This window comes from Gossypium hirsutum, chromosome D07, assembly GCF_007990345.1.
Source record: "Gossypium hirsutum isolate 1008001.06 chromosome D07, Gossypium_hirsutum_v2.1, whole genome shotgun sequence".
Taxonomy (NCBI): domain Eukaryota; kingdom Viridiplantae; phylum Streptophyta; class Magnoliopsida; order Malvales; family Malvaceae; genus Gossypium; species Gossypium hirsutum.
The window spans coordinates 17443972-17462361 of NC_053443.1; the positions used below are offsets into that span (position 1 = coordinate 17443972).

General features: G+C 32.5%; 1 protein-coding gene across 3 annotated transcripts; it reads left to right on the forward strand.

Annotated features, from left to right (window-relative positions):
- Window positions 1–10291: 10291 nt before the first annotated feature.
- On the forward strand, window positions 10292–13171 carry LOC107954251 (arogenate dehydratase/prephenate dehydratase 2, chloroplastic). 3 transcript variants are annotated; one of them, XM_016889751.2, is made up of 11 exons: window positions 10298–10660; window positions 10747–10814; window positions 10981–11073; window positions 11202–11402; window positions 11489–11569; window positions 11934–12029; window positions 12105–12182; window positions 12310–12399; window positions 12495–12556; window positions 12719–12800; window positions 12878–13171. In XM_016889751.2, exons 1-11 carry the CDS (start codon window positions 10462–10464, stop codon window positions 12935–12937), a joined length of 1110 nt encoding a protein of 369 aa, XP_016745240.2. In that variant the 5' UTR covers window positions 10298–10461; the 3' UTR covers window positions 12938–13171. The 3 variants fall into 3 exon arrangements, with proteins under 3 accessions (XP_016745242.2, XP_016745241.2, XP_016745240.2); XM_016889753.2 differs by lacking the exon at window positions 11202–11402 and having other exon boundaries at window positions 10292–10660; XM_016889752.2 differs by lacking the exon at window positions 12878–13171 and having other exon boundaries at window positions 10296–10660; window positions 12685–12797.
- Window positions 13172–18390: the final 5219 nt, after the last annotated feature.

The following is an 18390-nucleotide window of genomic DNA, read 5'->3' on the forward strand; positions in this document are numbered from 1 at the left end:
TACTTATTATTTAATTTATTAATACTAAAATATATCATATAAACTAAAAAAAATCACCAACCACCCACTCATTTATAATATGGTATATTTACAATATTAGTCCATGAATTTACTTTTTTCATAGCTATTAAACACCTTTAGTTAGTAGAATTCAACTTTTACAGTTTGTACGATTTAGTCTTTTTTACTTAATTAACTATCTAAACATTAAAGTTTCTTAACGAAACTTTAATACAACCTTAATAATACTCTGTAAATATTTTTTGTTTATAGAAACGAGGTCCCGTTAACTCATTTTTTAAAACTACTTGACTTTAGGGTCTTACCACTTGAACTTAATTGTTCTTCCATTTAATCAATAAATCAAATTTTATCATTACACTATATATTATTCATAAATATTAAATAATAATATTACTGATAGTGAATCTCCTTCAATCACAACCCTCTCAATTCTTAGATCTAGCCCGAATTGAGTTGTTTGAGCAAATACAAGTGCCTCTACTGCGAAAGCTGTCGGTATGTATTTATTAAGGCATATTTTAAAATTCAAAAGCTAACCATTTGTGTCTTTAACCATAATCCCTGAACATAACTTCTTACTTTGTTTATGAAAAGTAGCATCAAAATTTATTTTCACTTTCGAAACCTCCGGTGGCCTCCACTGTTCACCTACCATCCTTCGGACAAGTAACCTTCGATTTAATTCATCTAGCTCATTTACATATCCTAAGATAAATCGTACAATTTCATCTTCTGTCTATTGTTTCCCTTTATGCACATATTTATTTCTAGCTGCCCATATAGCACAAAGCATACATGCAATCCTTCTATATTTATGAGTTAAGTTATTGCCATATAGATATATTATCCATTCTTTAAAATGTTCCTAATTATGCTCTTGTGGCCAATTTAAGTTTAATTTTTCCTAGATTTATGTTATAGAAGGACAATCCCTGAAAGCACGTTCAATATTTTCTACCCAATCTATGCATTTGAGACAATTCATAGACCCCACCAGTCTCCTTTGAAATAGATTAAGTTGAGTAGGTAGATAGTTGTTTAGGAATCTCCAGTTTATAATCTTTATTTTTTAAGGTAGCTCAAGCATCCAAAGTCTTTTGTAAATAGAACTATATGTATTCTACTCATTGTTGAGAGTAGCAACATGATTTTCTTGTAACAATATCTTATATCCACTACGCACCGAAAATTCCCCAAAAGCTTCACCTCGCCACACTAATCTATCCATCTGTATAGCACATAAAAGAGGAATACACAAGATCTTCTCCGCGTCTTCCGTAATTCTTTGCAACAGTTTGAACATTAATCAATTAAATTAGATACTTGAATTATAAACTGGTTATTCACTTGTGTTTGTTTCTTGAAATCCACAGATCCCGGAATCCAAGCATCCCTCCAAACTAAAATTTGACTTCTTGATCCTACTCGCCAACATAATCCTTTCTCAAGAAGACTCTCATCACCCACACACTCTTCCAGGTATATGAAAGTATATTACCCAACCGAATGTTGGGAAATGTGCTCATATTGTAGTAAACATGTAATTGTTTTCTATTTATTTGAACGCTGAATAAATAAATAAAGTTAATTTCACATTTCACTAGTATGTTTTTTGTATTTTCTATATTTTATATTTTTCATGCATAGTGAAATTGTGACAAGCAAATATTAGCTCATTGATTGTCTAAAGTTCAAATTGAAGATAAGTGACATTATAAAGAATATTTACATTGCGAGAAAAAGAACTTACTTCAGTAGATAATCTAAAAGAGTTCATAATCCCGTAAAAGAATCAACGTGAGAATTTGATTCAAATACTGAGAATGATTATTATGTCGTCTACAATTCCAATTGCGGAGATGACTAGTCTTGGCTACCAGAGTAGTTGACTCTACGAGTAGAGACATAGATGTATTTATTGGTAGAATGATACATTGGATTAGACCCTAGATGAATTAATTATGAATCCGTTTGTAAATTAATTCAGTTGTGACAATCATGGTGTGATTTACCTAAATCCTGAGTTAGTCACTAACCATGCATATGCAACTCATGTGTTTTGATATAAATGGAGTCTTATGTTCTAAAGATGATCGAGCCCATAGCCGGTATGTTGGGTACATGACTTATGTATGGCATGGCTTTACTAGCAACAATGGAATTCATAGCTCAATTAAAGTTAATGATATCATCTCATTGGCATTGTGTGTATTTGATAAATATGAAACGTGGTCACAAGTTGCTTGTTCTCGAACGAGCAATTTATCACAGACATTTGTTAACAGTGATCATATTAATCATTAAAAAGACACAATGGTGACAATAAGATAAAATAGGATTGTAGTGAGTGAACGAGTTTAACTCAAAGGAATCAATGATATCATATGAGGGTAACAGGCACATGACGAGGTTATTGGAGGACAAAGTAGTTGGATTAATTGCTTTCGTAAATAATATATAATAAGGAGTTTTCAATCATGGTACTTCTTGTGGACTGACTCTATGATTAAGTAATTGCGAATTATCAAAACGATACTTATGGGCATAATTGCAATCACTAGAGCCTAATAATATATGTTTGATTGGTCCCTCCACTAGCTCAACAAAAGCTCAATTGGACTACATTTGGATCAGAAAAAAATTCTACGACTTTAGGAATAATTTAATTGAGTCTAGTTATACGATGGTGTAATTAAATTAGGTGGTCCTGAGAATTGTTCAACTATAGAATTTGATTAAAGAATTTTCTTAAAAAATTAATTTGAAAAATCTAAGTGATTTTTGGAAAAACTAATTTTGATTAAGTAAAATTAAATTAATTAAATTAATATGATATTTTTAGAAATTAATTTTCAAGTCAGACAATTGGCCCAATGGGTAATTGAACTTGAAAATTGGACTTGAGATTGTAAATTGAGTTTAGGAGACCAAAACTGAGACCAAGATCCAAAAATTGGTTGAACCGGGTTCAATATGTGAAACCGGCCCAAAAGTCCAATTAGTGGCTAGACTAGACCGGTCAGGTTGTCATTAACTCAGACCGAATCGATAGCAGTCGAACCGGCTCGGGGAACCGTAAGGTTGTCACACCTGCATCACCGAACACGGTGGTGCTAGTGGTTGCGACGGTGGAGTCCTAGTGGCCAGCGACTGTTGATCATCGGTGGTTGAGTAGTGAAAGAGTTACACTCCTACTGGGACTTTACCAGAGAATTTGATTTCAGATTAACTATTCCAGAAATATTAATAGTTTAATAGTTTAATATTAAATTTAATTTAATACTTATATTAATAATATTTTATTAATTTAAAATTAAAGTGATTAAGTTTAATTATAGTTGAACTCTCTAAACTCTCCCTATATAAAGAGAGCATTGGGTCATTATTTACATACACTTGAATTCAAGAGAAAGTTGTAGAGAGAAAATTCTCTAAAGAGATTATTTCAAAAAATTTCTAGAGATATTTTTTTGGTTTACAACTTGACCCAAAAGTTTAGAGAAATTTCAAAATTACCCCACTGGTAATTTTTGTGAAAAATTTTCTGATTCAAAGCGAGCCCATACTCGGCAGACATGAACTTGAAGATAGCGGAGAAGATTACTCGATCGAAGTGCTTATCCTAGACGAATCGAAAATGTAAAACTTTGATTAAGTGTTTATTACTTTAGATATCACAATTAAGATCTTGTTTTGAAAATTTTTTAGAACTCTGGTTTTTCCCTAAATTAATTTTTTCTCTGCGTTTTTTAAACTCGTTTTTCCAACACCAAACATTTACAAAATCAAAATCAGGATAATACTCTGCTTTTAAGGTCGAGCCAATACAGAATTTGGATAACGAATTAGGTGTCATCCATGTTTAGCTAATAGTGTCACATTAAACTTTGATAAACACCTAAATCCCAATCCCCTATTTTCCTTCAATTCACTCAATTTCTTCCATACTCACCAATGAATATCACATTTTCCATGACATTTTTGCCACCATAATCTGCCTATAATGTTTTCCATTTCAAGGCAAAGTGAAATTGGTAATAAGAAACATGCCATAGAAAGTAGGAATCGCCTATAATATTGATTTTAGAAACATTTCCATTCCTCCTTTACGAGAGATGCTTTATGCTTCAACCATTTATTCTACTAGTTAGGCGATCTTTTAAAATCTGAAAAGCCTTTTTTTTTTGTTCCTTCTCACCATATTGGGCAAAATTGAATATTTTTTAGACTCCTCGACATCCTGACATTAAGAACTGAAGACACTAATTCCCTTTGCTGTTCTGAAACACTAGAACTATAATAGGCAAGAGATTTCTCAAAATTAATACACTATCCTGAGCAGATTTCATACTCCCCTAAAATATTTTTAAAGCATGTGCTCCCCTTTTTGTGGCATCCCCAAACAAGATATAATCATCAGCAAATAATAAGTGTGAAACAGTTGAGCCTCTTCAGCTTACCTTTGCCCTTTTTATGACACCTTCCTGAATAACTAGCCTCATAAGAGAAGAAAGTCTTTCACTGCAAATCAAAAACATATAATGGCTTAATGGGTCCCCTTGACGTAATCCTCGTTTAAGTTTAGATCTTTCCCCCATCCCCCATCTCCCAATTCAAACATAACGAATAAGAGACTGAGCTAATACAATGCATTATAAAGTTCACAAACGAACTAGCAAATCCCAACTTTAACATCATTTGTTCCAAAAAACCACTCCACTTTATCATAAGCTTTACTCATATCAAGCTTAAGAGTTAAAATCTCTTTTTGACCTAGCCTTCTTTGCTTAAACGTATGCATGAGTTCATAAGCAAGAAGAACATTGTTAATGATCAGTTTTCCTAGGACAAAGGTACTCTGAGCTTCATCAATACAATTCTCTAATACTTTTTGAAGCTGGTTTGCCACTATATTCGAAATTATTTTATACAAGACCATAATAAACTGATCAGTTAAAATTTTTTAAGATCTGTCGAATGAGCCACTTTAGGAATAAGAATAATATTTGTCATATTTAGATCCTCTAATGAACAACCTTGACTCAAAATATCTAAGCAGGACGTACCTACCTCTTGCCCTAGAATGTGCAAATAATTTTGAAAGAATAAAGCTGGAAAGCCATCAAGCCATCAACCCCTGAAGTTTTTATTGGCCTCATCTCTTTTAAGGCCATAACTATATTTTCTCTAGTGTAATCGGCAACCAAAGCTTGATTCATATCGTCAGAAATACACCTTTCAACACCCAAGAGGATATGATTAAGATTACCAACTCCCCTTGATGAAAAATATCATCAAAATATATATTTGCAATCTCAATTATCTCTTTTTGATTAGTACATAATTACCCATGCTTATTCTCCAACTAAAAAATGCGATTCATCCTTTTCTGTTGGGATGTGAACTTGTGAAAGAAGGTCATATTCTTATCCCCCCAATTTTAGCCAATTCGCCCTTGCTCTCTGCTCCCAAAACCTTTCCCCTTTTTCAATTTCTAGATTCATTTGTATCTTTACATATATTAATTCTGCCAAATTCTTATTATTTCTTTCTAACCCATCCAATTCTTCCAATTATGCAATTAGCTTTCTAGATAGATTAGCTCTTAGTTCTTAATTCCTCCTATCTATCTCTGCAAATCCCTTCCCACCACACCAAGGCGCTCAAGCACACTTTTCGTACTTTGCGTCCACTACCACTTCACTTCCTCTTCACACGAATCCTCCATAGACCGCCATGCCTCAAATCTAAAACCTCTTTTCCCCATTCTTAGCACATCTTGATAAGCTTGAATAAAAATTGGGCAATGATTAGATAAAGAGTGTGATAAGTGTCGAATAAAATATTTCGAGAATAATAACAACCATTCAGTATTAGCAATATTTCTATCAAGCCATTCTCTAATGTTCATTTCGGGAAAATTCCCCATTTCGTATGTAAACCAACAAATTGAATAACCCAAATCCTTTATTCGATAATCTTGTAAAACAACTCGAAACTCTTCTGTTCGCATTCCTCTCTTGGCAATCCACCTTTCTTTTCAAATGAATACAAGATTTCATTAAAATCACCATAAATCATCCATGGGCCTCTTGTTCTCTCCATCACCTTCTTAATAATTCCATACTCCTACCTTAGCTTGAAACTCCAGAGCTCCATAAAACCCTGTCATACGCTACTTCAAACTCTCCTCTTTCTACCTGAATATCAACATTAATATGATTATTAGAATAGCTCATTAGACTTACTATCATATCCTTTTTCCATCCTAAACTCAACCCTCCTCTAGATTCGTCTGCTGAAACATCCAAACCAAACTGAAAACCACACCTTCTCCGAACTGTTTCTATTGACACATCATTTAATTTTGTCTCCATAAAGAAGACCATCTTGGGACTGTAAAACTTCAGCATATGCTAAAGGCATCTCATAGCCTGTGGACTCCCCAATCCACGGACATTCTAACACAAGAGTTTCATTACGTCCAGTCAGCTTGCCTATTGGCAGCTGCCGATATCTTTTTGTCGCAAATTTCCTCCCACTTCTCAGACAACTCTGTAAAAGTTGTTTGAATAGAATTATCAGGAACTTGTTTATTTGGTCTGGGCCTTTTCTTACCATCTCCACTTTCTAATGGTCTCTCCTCACCATCGTCCTCCATATCAGCCAACCCTGTCCTACTCGAGTGCCCCATTACCTTTAGCCCGTCTTAATGTAATTATCCTTCTAAATTGAACCTTAGGATAAGATTAATTGAATTGAAATTATGCCTCCCTTCTAGTCCCATCATGACCATTATTCCATTGAGTTTGTGTTCTTGTTTTTTCGCCCTTAACTTCACCACTGTTATTATCACCCAGCCATACACTTGGTGTGGTGGTTGCCCTCCTCGGTTGTGCCCTCAAAGAAAAATCCCAACCAAACTCCATCTCCCCCATGCCATGATGAATCCTGATTTGGCAAAAATTGTCCTCATGACCTACATTTGCACAAAAAACAAATTTATAGGATGAACTTAAAGCTTAGTGGATTTATACAAATTATTATAATGGGCTTAAAACTTAATAGATATATATATTTTAAACTAAGAAAAGTAAACAAAAAGATAAAAAAGAAAAGTAAAAAACCCTAATCAATAAACTCAAGCTTTTTCTTTTTCTTCCTATCATCAAACTCAAATCAAAGTTTGAAACTTATTCTTTTTTTTCCATGTTTCAAACTTATTTGAATAAAAAAATATGTAAAAATTTTAGTTAATTTAGTTAACTGTCCAAATTAACCGAAATTATTTCGGTTGGTTAATAGATTTTTAACAAATTTGGTTCAATTAATAGTTAAGGGTTTTAAAATTTCAAATAATTTATTTAATGGTAATTTAGTTAAGGTATTAACCGAACCAATTATTTGAACACCCATAAATATAATAACTTATTGAATTATTTTTAAAATGCTTGTACACCTTGTTATAATATATAATAGATTATTCATTCAACAATTGCATTAAAAAAACTTAAATCTTTTTAAAGTATTGAAACTAATATAAAAAAATAAAACTTATTTGATTGTTGCTTTATTAAGGTTAATTTAGTATGCAAGCAACAACCATGAAACACCTAAAAAACTTCTAAGAAGTCTTATCATCATTTATAGATGCACCAATTATTTATTAGGACTAATTTTTTTATTACTTTTAATTTTTAAAAGTTTTTAATCTTCATAAAATTATTTTGTTTTCATATTTTTGAAAATTTAATAGATTTTTATAAAGTTAGCATTTTTTTAGTGTTTTTTTTAAAGATTTAGATTTTTTTAAAAATAATTTTGACTTAAATGCTAAAAAACTTCATATAATAATTAAAATATCATTTAAGCTTCTAATTTAAAACCACACTCATCTACCAAATTTACCATGTCATCTATCACGTAGTCACTTAATAGACCATAGGGTTTTGACGTAAAAGTTAGTTTTAAGGGCGTAATTAGAGGTTTCTATGGGCCAAATCCGACCTAACCGAAAATAGACTTAAAATTTTGTCCAAGCCCAGCTCGGCCTGGCCGTATTAAATTTTTTATACAATTTTTAAAAAAATATAATACATAAAAAATAATAAAAATATTAAAATAAATATTCTTCAACAAATTGAAAATAAATTAAAAAAATAATATATATACTTAAATAATACTAAGATAGATGAGTGCCACTTAACAAGCAAAAACCTCTAAAATAGTAACAAAATTAACAATATAACAAGAGTTATACAATAGTCAAATAATAACAATGAAATGATAGAACATAATAGTGAAATAGTAGCAAAATAATGAAAAAGCACACAAGAAAATAGCAATAAAATAGTAAAAAATAATATTTTTTTTGCATGTTTGGGTCGGGCTCGGGCCAAAAAAGCCTTACTTGAGTCCCGATCTATTTTTTAAATGGGCCTTATTTTTCCCAAGCCCATTTTTCGAACCTTTATTTTTACACAAACCCTCTTACTTTTCGGGCAGGCCTTCGGGTCGAGTTGGGTGATCCGACCCATGGACAGGTATAGACATAATTGATTTCTAGTTTTCTATTAAAACTCTAATTGAATGTAATTTTTTTAAACTCTAATTGAGCATTTAAGCCATTTTCATTTAAATCATCAAATAACTAAATTTTAAAAAATAATCATTCATTAAGGGTGAGTTTAGATGGGTGATGCGTTTAATTGCGGTTAATGTAAAAAAACAACAATATCAGTGAGATTAGATACGAAAACGATAATGTAACGTAAGATGAAAAGTAAACTAAACGCACTGCAATCTACCGTCCATCCAAACTCACCCTAAAAATATTAATGAATTACTAAAGTGAATATTTATTATTTAATTATAGTATGTAATCTGCGAGGACTGAGTTTTTTTGGATTTAAATTGTCAGAGAAATTATTGAGAATAAAAATTCAATTTCACCATATCAATCAAAAGAGGCCAGACCCTGCATTTTCCCTCATATTATCCCCAAAATTGGAATAGAATAATTATATTTTATGCTCCTTGTCTTAGGATCAAATAAAAAGTTTTACTCCATTTCTATAATTAGTTACTATCCTTTAATTGGATTAAGTTACTAATATTAGCAGGCATTAGGTTGGTTCATAGTCTGCTCTTCTAGCATGATTTTATCGATGCAATCATGGAGAATGACTTAGCGGATTTTAGTCTCAAAGATGGTGAGGATGAAGTGTGGTAGATCAAGGGAGGAAAGGAGGTGCTGGCAGCGTCTTATGAGTATTTCAACTTTTAAAAATTAAAATTTGTTATTTATATATAAATCTTAATGATTAAATTTATTTAATTTTTTTAAAATTTGAATTAAAATGATAAAATTTATAAATATTAAGAGTTAAATTTGTTAAACTTTTCATATTTAGAATCAAATTGATAGACTACTTTCATTAATATTCAAACAGCTGTTAATGTTCGATGATAAAAATATTTGATTTCGTATAATTTAATGACTAAAATAGAAATAAAAAAAATTAAAAATTTAGTGACCGGACAATACTTTAATGACCATTTATGTACTTTACCCTAAACTTAATTTAATAAAAATTAAACTATGGAAATTAATTCCACAATTTGACATATTCTAAAATGCGAATATGATCTAGAAAAGTCAGGTTTGAACGGGTCGTCGTGGTCTATTTTTCTAAAACTTTTATTATTGACCTGAATTTATATAATTTTATAATTAAATTCAAACATAAAATTTTTAATCTATATTTATATATTAAAGGAAAGTCAAAACGGGTTGTTTCTAATTTTCAATTTTGATACTTTTAATATATAAAAAAATGTTAATTTTTAATTTCAGTTATTTTAATATGTTTAAATTTGAGATTTAATTCTTATATTTTAATTTTGGAGAGGTTTTTATATTTTTATAACTTTATTAATTAGTCATTAATTTTTTAATTAAAATATTATTTTTAAATCTATAAAGTTGAAAGATTAAATTCTTGAAAATAAAAGTTGGTTGGATTGGTCGAATGGGGGTATCTATTTGAAATTGAACTAGTTTTCTCTATTTTTATTTGTATAAATTTTGATAATTTGTATGACTAAGCAGTCTAATTAGAAACTAATGACTTGGATACCACTATTTTTTAAATTGGAATAGCTAATCAAACTAATTAAAACAAGGTACTAATTTAAAATAAGGGATTAAACCAATTGATGAACAAACTAATGAAATCGATTTTATCCCTAATTATTTAATCATTTATTTAACTGAATCCGAGAATCAATCACACCAAAAACCGATAGAAATGCCGCTCAACCCTGAAAAGCTGCGGAGATACCTAGCACCAAATCCCTAAAATCATTTTCTTTGAAGAGAAAAAAACAACTTTTTTTGTGCCAGGAAAAGTAACTTCTGTACAAGCTGACTCATTAATGGCTACCGCCACTTCCATCGTACGGTCTCCAGCGGCCCTACTCTCTGCCAAAGTCACTGTCTCCGATCACAAACCAACCCCAACCGTTCAATTCTCCCGATTCCCTTCAAAACGTAGTTGTTTCACTGCTCTTTTGTCTTCCCTCCACGACAACAACAACGACGACGACAACAACAACAACGTCATCTCGCATCCCAGTATGAAAATCCCCTTCTTTGCTTTCTTTTTCTTAAATAAAATAAAATTTGAAATTTTACGTGGGCTATTTTTTCATTTTCTTCAGAGCCTCTTTCTTCATCCCAGCTCTTTAATTCCGTGTCTAATGGCTCTCGCCTTCGCGTTGCATATCAGGTAGTATCTAAAAACAACAATTTATCTGTTTTTTTTCAAAATTAATTATTTTAACGTAGGGAATTTGGTTAATTAATGTTATATTTTAATTCTAAACCAATAAAATTTTACTATAATTCAGCGAAATTGATTGCTTGATTGTTTAATTTGTGTTGAATTATTAAAGGGAGTTCGTGGTGCCTACAGTGAAGCTGCTGCTGAGAAGGCCTATCCCAATTGTGAAGCTGTTCCTTGTGACCAATTTGATTCTGCTTTTCAAGTTATTACTTCAACTCTCTCTCTCTTTCTGACTTTTAATTTCGTTTTCATGTTGAAAATGAGGTATGATTTTGAACTGTATGTATTAGTCTTCATTGGACTGATTTTACTTGTGATTTCTTTATTTAGGCTGTTGAAAAGTGGTTAGTGGATAGAGCAGTATTACCGATTGAGAATTCTTTAGGTGGTAGTATACATAGGAATTATGACCTCTTGCTTCGCCATAGCTTGCATATTGTTGGGGAAGTTAAGCTTGCTGTTCAACATTGCTTACTAGCCAATCATGGTGTTCAACTTGAGGATTTAAGTAGGGTTCTTAGTCATCCTCAGGTATGCTGTGAGATTGATCATGCTTGTTGACTGAGTTTCTCTTGTTCTTTGTAATGATCTTTTCCCTGGACATCATTGTGTTTCAGGCTCTAGCTCAGTGCGAGAACACGTTAACAAAGATAGGCTTGAGTAGAGAAGCAGTTGATGATACTGCCCTTGCAGCAAAGGTGAGTATTGATTTGGAGTGTAGAAACTGATCTGTCATGAAAGGTTATGTTGAATGTGCAAAGTGAAGTACATGATGTGCTTTGATTGTCTAAGCATGTGAGATAGATCTTATTTCCCTGCTCTTCATCTTTGTCCTTTTATATTTTGGCATGCCAATGCTTATGGCACGTAGGTTGCCTGCCACTTTATCTAGTTTGGTTCAGATGGCTTCCTCAGTGATCCAAACTTGATCAAATACATTCTATTCTCTTTTGAGGACGTAACTAAATGGAATTTGGATTACACGATTGCTTCTGGAAATAATTGCCTCTATTGCATGAGTAGTTTCTAATTTTGACTATTTTAATGGATGTTTATCTGTAGCATGTGGCTCTCCACAAACTAAAAGATACTGGAGCTGTTGCAAGTTCTTCGGCTGCAAAGATATATGGATTGAACATCCTTGCTCAAGATATTCAGGTTTACAATTCAAAGCGTTTTGTTGTTGTATATTTGTCAGAAATTTGAATTTTGGTATGCTTCCCTTTGTGGCAGGATGATTGTGATAATGTTACTCGATTTCTAATTCTGGCCAGGGAACCAATTATTCCTGGCATCCAGAATCCATTCAAGGTTAGTCTTCAATGAAACCAAACAATTTGCAGTCAAAGCACTTGGTCAAAATATTTCATTAGCATGTTTTATTTATGAGTTATTCATTTCATTAAGTTTTTCTGATGTATACAATTTTTTTTTTCAGACGAGTATAGTTTTTTCGTTAGAGGAGGGTCCTGGTGTGCTTTTCAAGGCACTTGCTGTTTTTGCACTTAGGCAGATCAACCTGACAAAGGTATTTATTTATGGATTTTTCAAGTCACCTCGAAAAGCTGTACTTTTTTTTTTCTAGATTGTATTAACATCATTTTTTTTTGTTTCCTCCAACAGATTGAAAGTCGCCCATTGAGGAACCAGCCTTTGCGAGCAGCTGATGATAACAATGGTTCAAAGTAATTTTAGTAAAATATCAGTCTTATTTCTTTTTGCACTTAAATGGAGTAAAATTGGTTTGATAAAATTGAAAAATTATATGCACCACTATTTACTTCTTATATCATCAGTTGGTTTGCATAAACAGATTTCATCCTGATTGTGTCGATGTCTTCTAATAGATACTTTGATTACCTCTTCTATGTGGATTTTGAAGCATCGATGGCTGAAGAGAGAGCACAGAATGCACTAAGACATCTAAAGGTCAATTGCTTGGTCTCTTTGATGGATTTTCAAGAGAATTTAGACATTAGGTATCTAACTATATGTTTCCTTGGCAGGAGTTTGCTACTTTCTTGCGAGTTCTGGGGAGTTATCCAGTGGATACTACCATGATGTGAACAAGTTATTGATCATGTTAAATATTCAATATTTGAACAAATGTTGAAAGTTAGATCGATGACAGGCTTTAATCTCTTGGAGATGATTTGGTGGTGGAATGATGCTGATTATTATCATTTTGTAGGACTTTGTATATATATCTTGAGCCTAAAGCTTAGTACATGTTATTTTGTTTTTTTTGTTATTATCAGATAAGCTTAGAGCTTGCTTGAATTTGAAGATATTTTAACTCACAGTTGTTTGATAATCTTAGGCCTAGCCTTCACTTTGAGATGACATTTACTTTTTTCAAACTCTTCCTAAGATCTTTTATATCTTATACATAACTGTGGAGAGCAAGTTAAGGGAAATGGTTAAACATTGTTCTGGAGATTGTGGCATGACTAATACTGTATCAATTATACTTTGAGACTAATTCCAGGTAGGGATGATTATTTCTGTCCTATTTGAACCACCATGTTCCCAGTGGAAACTAAGAGCAAGCACCCAAATTGTTTACCCTACTGACAGACTCTGATTTACTTCCTCCCAATCTGATTGTATCTTCCCACACCTTTCAATTACTTGACAAACACGGTAGCTGTTTGTAGCCGCTAGCCAGTTAATCTTTTCATGTTTCTATGAGAAAACTTTTCTGAATAATATGGATTGTTAAATGGTGTGAAATAGATTTCTGGTGAAGCAGGTGCTGTACTTACACTTCATGGATTGATAATGGTGCTGATGCAGAACTGAAATTGTAGTGTCACTGTGTTACATGGATCAAAATTTTTCCTTGCACAGGACCCAGGTCGCGTTTTTGAGATAGAGATAAGGCATTGGTTTGGCTTTGAAACTGCAGCTGTCGATAGCCAAGCCATTGCACTACAGAGGAATGTTGGCAATGTATCACTTTGGCTCTAAGGTATTCTTTAATTAAAGCTAAAGCAGTTGATCTTACAACATGAGCGATCTTTCTATTCGTTTCTTTTAAAATTCAGGAGAAATGGGATTTCCTTTTTTTGTGTGTCTAATTGGATATATCTACTTTCTTATTATTTATTACAATTTGATAAATATGAAAAAAGAAAAGCAAAAGAGGCAAGGAAGAAGAATATGAGTAGAGAAGTGCATGCATGAGAAAGAAGTTAGTTAAGTCTACCCTCTCTTTCTCAGGACAAATTGATTTTGTTGATGTCAAGTCTAAATAGCAATCTAGACCCCACCACTGAATCCCTATTACGGTATTTCGAGGAATGCATTGATTTGGTGAACCACCGTAGCACATGGAATAGAGGCAGAATGGTGGTCGAACCAACCAAACACACTGTGTTGGTGGGGTTGACTGATGGATGGTGAAGACGGCTAACAATTAGATCCCAACAACACAACATGACTTATCTTATTTTGTTGGTTCTTCCAAGTACAAACTCCACCCGGTACCATTATAGACTGCTCGATGATACGTGGGGACTTATCATTCTCCTTTTAATCCTAAATTTATTTAAAAATCCATAATGATTTATTTAGTCTTTCATTTAATGATATACCCCTTTTAGCCTTTAAACTTGTGTTGTTTGTAAAATTAACGGTTTGTTAACTTTGTTGATGTGACATACACGTGGATGGTCACGTAAATGACATGTTAGCATTTAATTAATTTTTTTAAAATTTTTAAAAAATATCTTTTTATAAAATAAAAAAATATTAAAAAATATTTCTTTAGTTTTTAAAAATTCAATTAATTACTAATGTGACATGCACATGACAATCCATGTGTATGCTATGTTAGTAAAGTTAACAAATATTAATTTTTTATTATTTTGATAAAAAGAAAATGTAAGCTCAAAGGGATGAAAAATTAGATAAAGGATTAAAATAAGTTTTTATTATAAAATTGAAGAGTGTAATGGTTGACGGTGCAAGTGTGTTGCTTGTTGTCGACCCTAAACTAATGCAAATCAAAATAGTAGATGAACATAACAATCGAGGAGACATGTGGCGGGTCTAAATCTAATCCCAGGGGATATGAGCTGAACAATATGAATATAGTGCGTTAGGGAATTGAAATGTAATAAAATCAGATTCTTTCATAGTTTTATACAAAGAAAATTCAGAGGCGTGACAACATATCTCTTGACACTTTTGGACCAAACGGAAAAGCACACAATTTTAGAAAAAGAACAGAAAATTGATGTTTGGGCATAAAAAGAGAATCTTTGGGGTGGGAATGGAGGGATTCTTTTCTCACCCAATGTCTGGCACAGTTTTCTATTCCACCTTTCTTAATTACACACACTGTTTACTCATTCAATCTCTAATTCTTCATTCTCATAATTATATTAAATTGAGAAGATATGCAGAGAGGACCCAAAGGATATCAGAAGTGGGGAGAAATCAATCATTGTTTGTTTATTATTTGCCAGTTTTCTGACGGATGATGACAAGTTAGAATGTTGGTTGGTCACATCGGTTTCCGCACCCAATCCAATTTGGACAAAAACATAATAATTTTAAACATAGAAAAAGGGCTAATATAGGCTACCTACGGTTTTACTCATTTCATCGACCTCTGTTTGATTGACTGATCATCATTTATCAGTGGATCCCAACCTTCTCTTTTAATCCAATCGAATCTGAAAATACATTTTATACATTAGCCAATAAACCTAAATTTTAAATTTATAAATGGATATATAATTCATTAACTTAACTTGTTCATAGTGAGATTGGTATTTTACAAAATTTATATAAATTATAAACTCGAAATTGCTCTTGATACTTACAAAAATTACAATACTTGTTATATGTTATATTATTTTCAAATTTATTAAACATATTGGGGTGTTTAAAATTATGATAGTTAAATCGGGCAAGTGCAGTATTGAAAAGGTTAAATTATCTAGTTGGTCATCTAATTTTAGTGCGTTTTCATTTTGCTTACTCAAAATAAAATTTTTACAATCTGGTTACCCAACTTTTAAGAAACTTCATTTTAGTTACCCAAGTGTTAAATCTTTAATGGTGGTTAACTTTACATGCCACATCATGTTTATACTTTTATTTTAGTCACTCAATTTTTTGGTCGCCTTCATTTTGGTTATCAAAAAAATATTTTTTTAAAGCATTGATTGGGTAAAATAAAATTATGATTAAAGTGAAAAGGGAATAGAAACTAAAATAATATACAAAACTGCCAAATTTTACTTGTTTATTCCATTCTCGAAATTCTAAATTTCTTTTTTTTTAATATTAAAAATTTAAATTTCAAAACATCAAAAAAATTGAATAAATTGCTTAACATCAAGACTGAAAGTTTCATGAAAGTCAATACCTGCTTTTCGGAGGTAACCTTTTACTACTAACTTTCATTTGTAACGTGCCGCAAACCCATCAACATTGTGTTTGAGTTTAGAAACCCACTTGCAACCAACTACTTTCCTATTGATAGGTAAAGGGACTAGCTCCTATGTTTGATTCTTGAGAAGAGCATCATATTCTCGCTGAGTTGCCTTTGTCAATTCAGCATTGTATAAAGCCTCTTCAATTGTTAGTGGTTCATGATCACACACCTTAGCTGAGAACAGTTTGGGTTTGAAAATACTAGCCTTAGATTGAGTTTGCATAGGATGAGTGTTGGAGCAGGCAAGTACAACTGGATCCATTAGTACTAAAGCAAGAGCTAAGACCATAGGTAAACTTCTAGGAGTATCAGAGGTAGAATGATCCAAAGGAACACTAGAAGAATGTGTGGGTGACTTGGGTGAGGAAACCCTTGGAGACCCCTCAGTAGAACCAAGGGTCTGAGCAGCTGAGGTTGAGACACTAGTTGAAAACCTCTCACCAAAGTCAAACAAGTAAGTAGCTGAGTTAGGGTTGTGAGTAACCAAAATTGGAACGTAAGACCTTTAATGCTTAAGTGAAGGAGTGTTTGTGTTGCACTGGACCCCTAACTTGGTAGTAGAAGCAAAAAGATAATAACCTTAATCAAATACCACATGTTTGGACACAAATATCCTGCCATTTGCATCTAGGAACTTGTAGCCTTTATGAGTATGACTGTAACCAAGAAAAGTGCAGACTTGAGTCTTGTATTGAAGCTTGTACTTATTATAGGTTTTGAGGTATGGATAACAACAACCACCAAAAGCCTTAAGAAGCATTTAGTTTGGTGAGGCGTGATACAACCTCTTATGAGAGGACTGCCCTTGGAGAACAAGTGCAGGAGGTCTGTTAATCAGGTAGACAACATATAGAAAGACATGGCTCCAAAGAGACGTTGGTAAAGATGCTTGTGTAAGTAAAGTGAGGCCAGTTTCAACCAAGTGTTTGTTTTTCCTTTTTACAATGGCATTCTATTCTTAGGTGTGGGGGTAGCTCAACCTGTGTTGAATACCAAGCCAAAAAAGTACTTGAGTTAATGGTCTAAACTCTCCACCCATGTTACTCTAGAACATATTAATTCTACACCCAAATTGAACCTCAATAAACTTGTGAAATTGAAAAATTTGTCAACAACCTCAATTTTAGATTTGAGTAGATATATCCAAGTACACCTATTGTAGGCATTTAAAAAAGTAACATAATAGAAAAACCTTCTGAAGAAAGGGGAACAAGTCCCCATAAGTCTGACATAATGAGTTCAAAAGGTGAGGAATACACAGTCTTAGAGTCAAGAAAAGGAAGCTTATGAGACTTACTTAACTATCAAGCTGAATAAACAAATGGAAATTGAGACTCTTTTTAGAAATATTACAGGTTTTAAGCACTTGATGAAGTGTTTTATTACAAGGTTGACCAAGCCTTTTATGCCACAAGTCTAAAACAGAATGTGAAGCAACAGTGGTTCCAAATTCAACAGTGTGAGCAATATGAGTAGGAACTGTAGAGATTTCTTGTTGTGGTGATGTGTGAAGCCGATACAGTCCTTTATGTATGTAACCCACCAGTAAAACCATCCCTATTTTGATATCATTCATAAAGTAATGAAAGAGATGAAATTCAAAACACATTTGATTATCTTTTGTAAACTGAGCTATTAATATCAAGTTCTTGTGTACAGTTGGAACATGAAGAACATTTTTAAGGTGTAAGAGTCTTTTACTAGTGACAATAGAAGAAGATCCTACATGAATGACAAGGACAAGAGCGCCATTACCCATAAAAAAAGTGTACTCTTACTTATGTATTCAGTAGCAAGAGTTAGAGTAGACACATCATTAGTGATGTTATTTGTGGCTCCTTAATTTGAATACCATATTTGATCTGTGTTGGTGTTTGAAGTTACTAAAAAATTACACCTTAGTTGACCAATGCCTACTTAGGGACTAAGAGTTCTACTACAACATTGTTGTATCCTACAACTTGGTGAAGAGTGTGTTGATTGTCTTGAATCAGTGAGCTGATGACAATTCACAATTTGTTAAACCTTTATTAGAAACACCTGCAAAGGCCTCATCAAATTAATAATAAC

Excerpts from the sequence above, each read along its gene's own strand:
- LOC107954251 (XM_016889751.2), top strand. The coding sequence starts at position 10,462 with ATGGCTACCGCCACTTCCATCGTACGGTCTCCAGCGGCCCTACTCTCT. Across the intron at positions 10,815-10,980 it reads GCCTTCGCGTTGCATATCAG|GGAGTTCGTGGTGCCTACAG; the intron begins GTAGTATCTAAA and ends GAATTATTAAAG. Across the intron at positions 11,074-11,201 it reads AATTTGATTCTGCTTTTCAA|GCTGTTGAAAAGTGGTTAGT; the intron begins GTTATTACTTCA and ends TTCTTTATTTAG.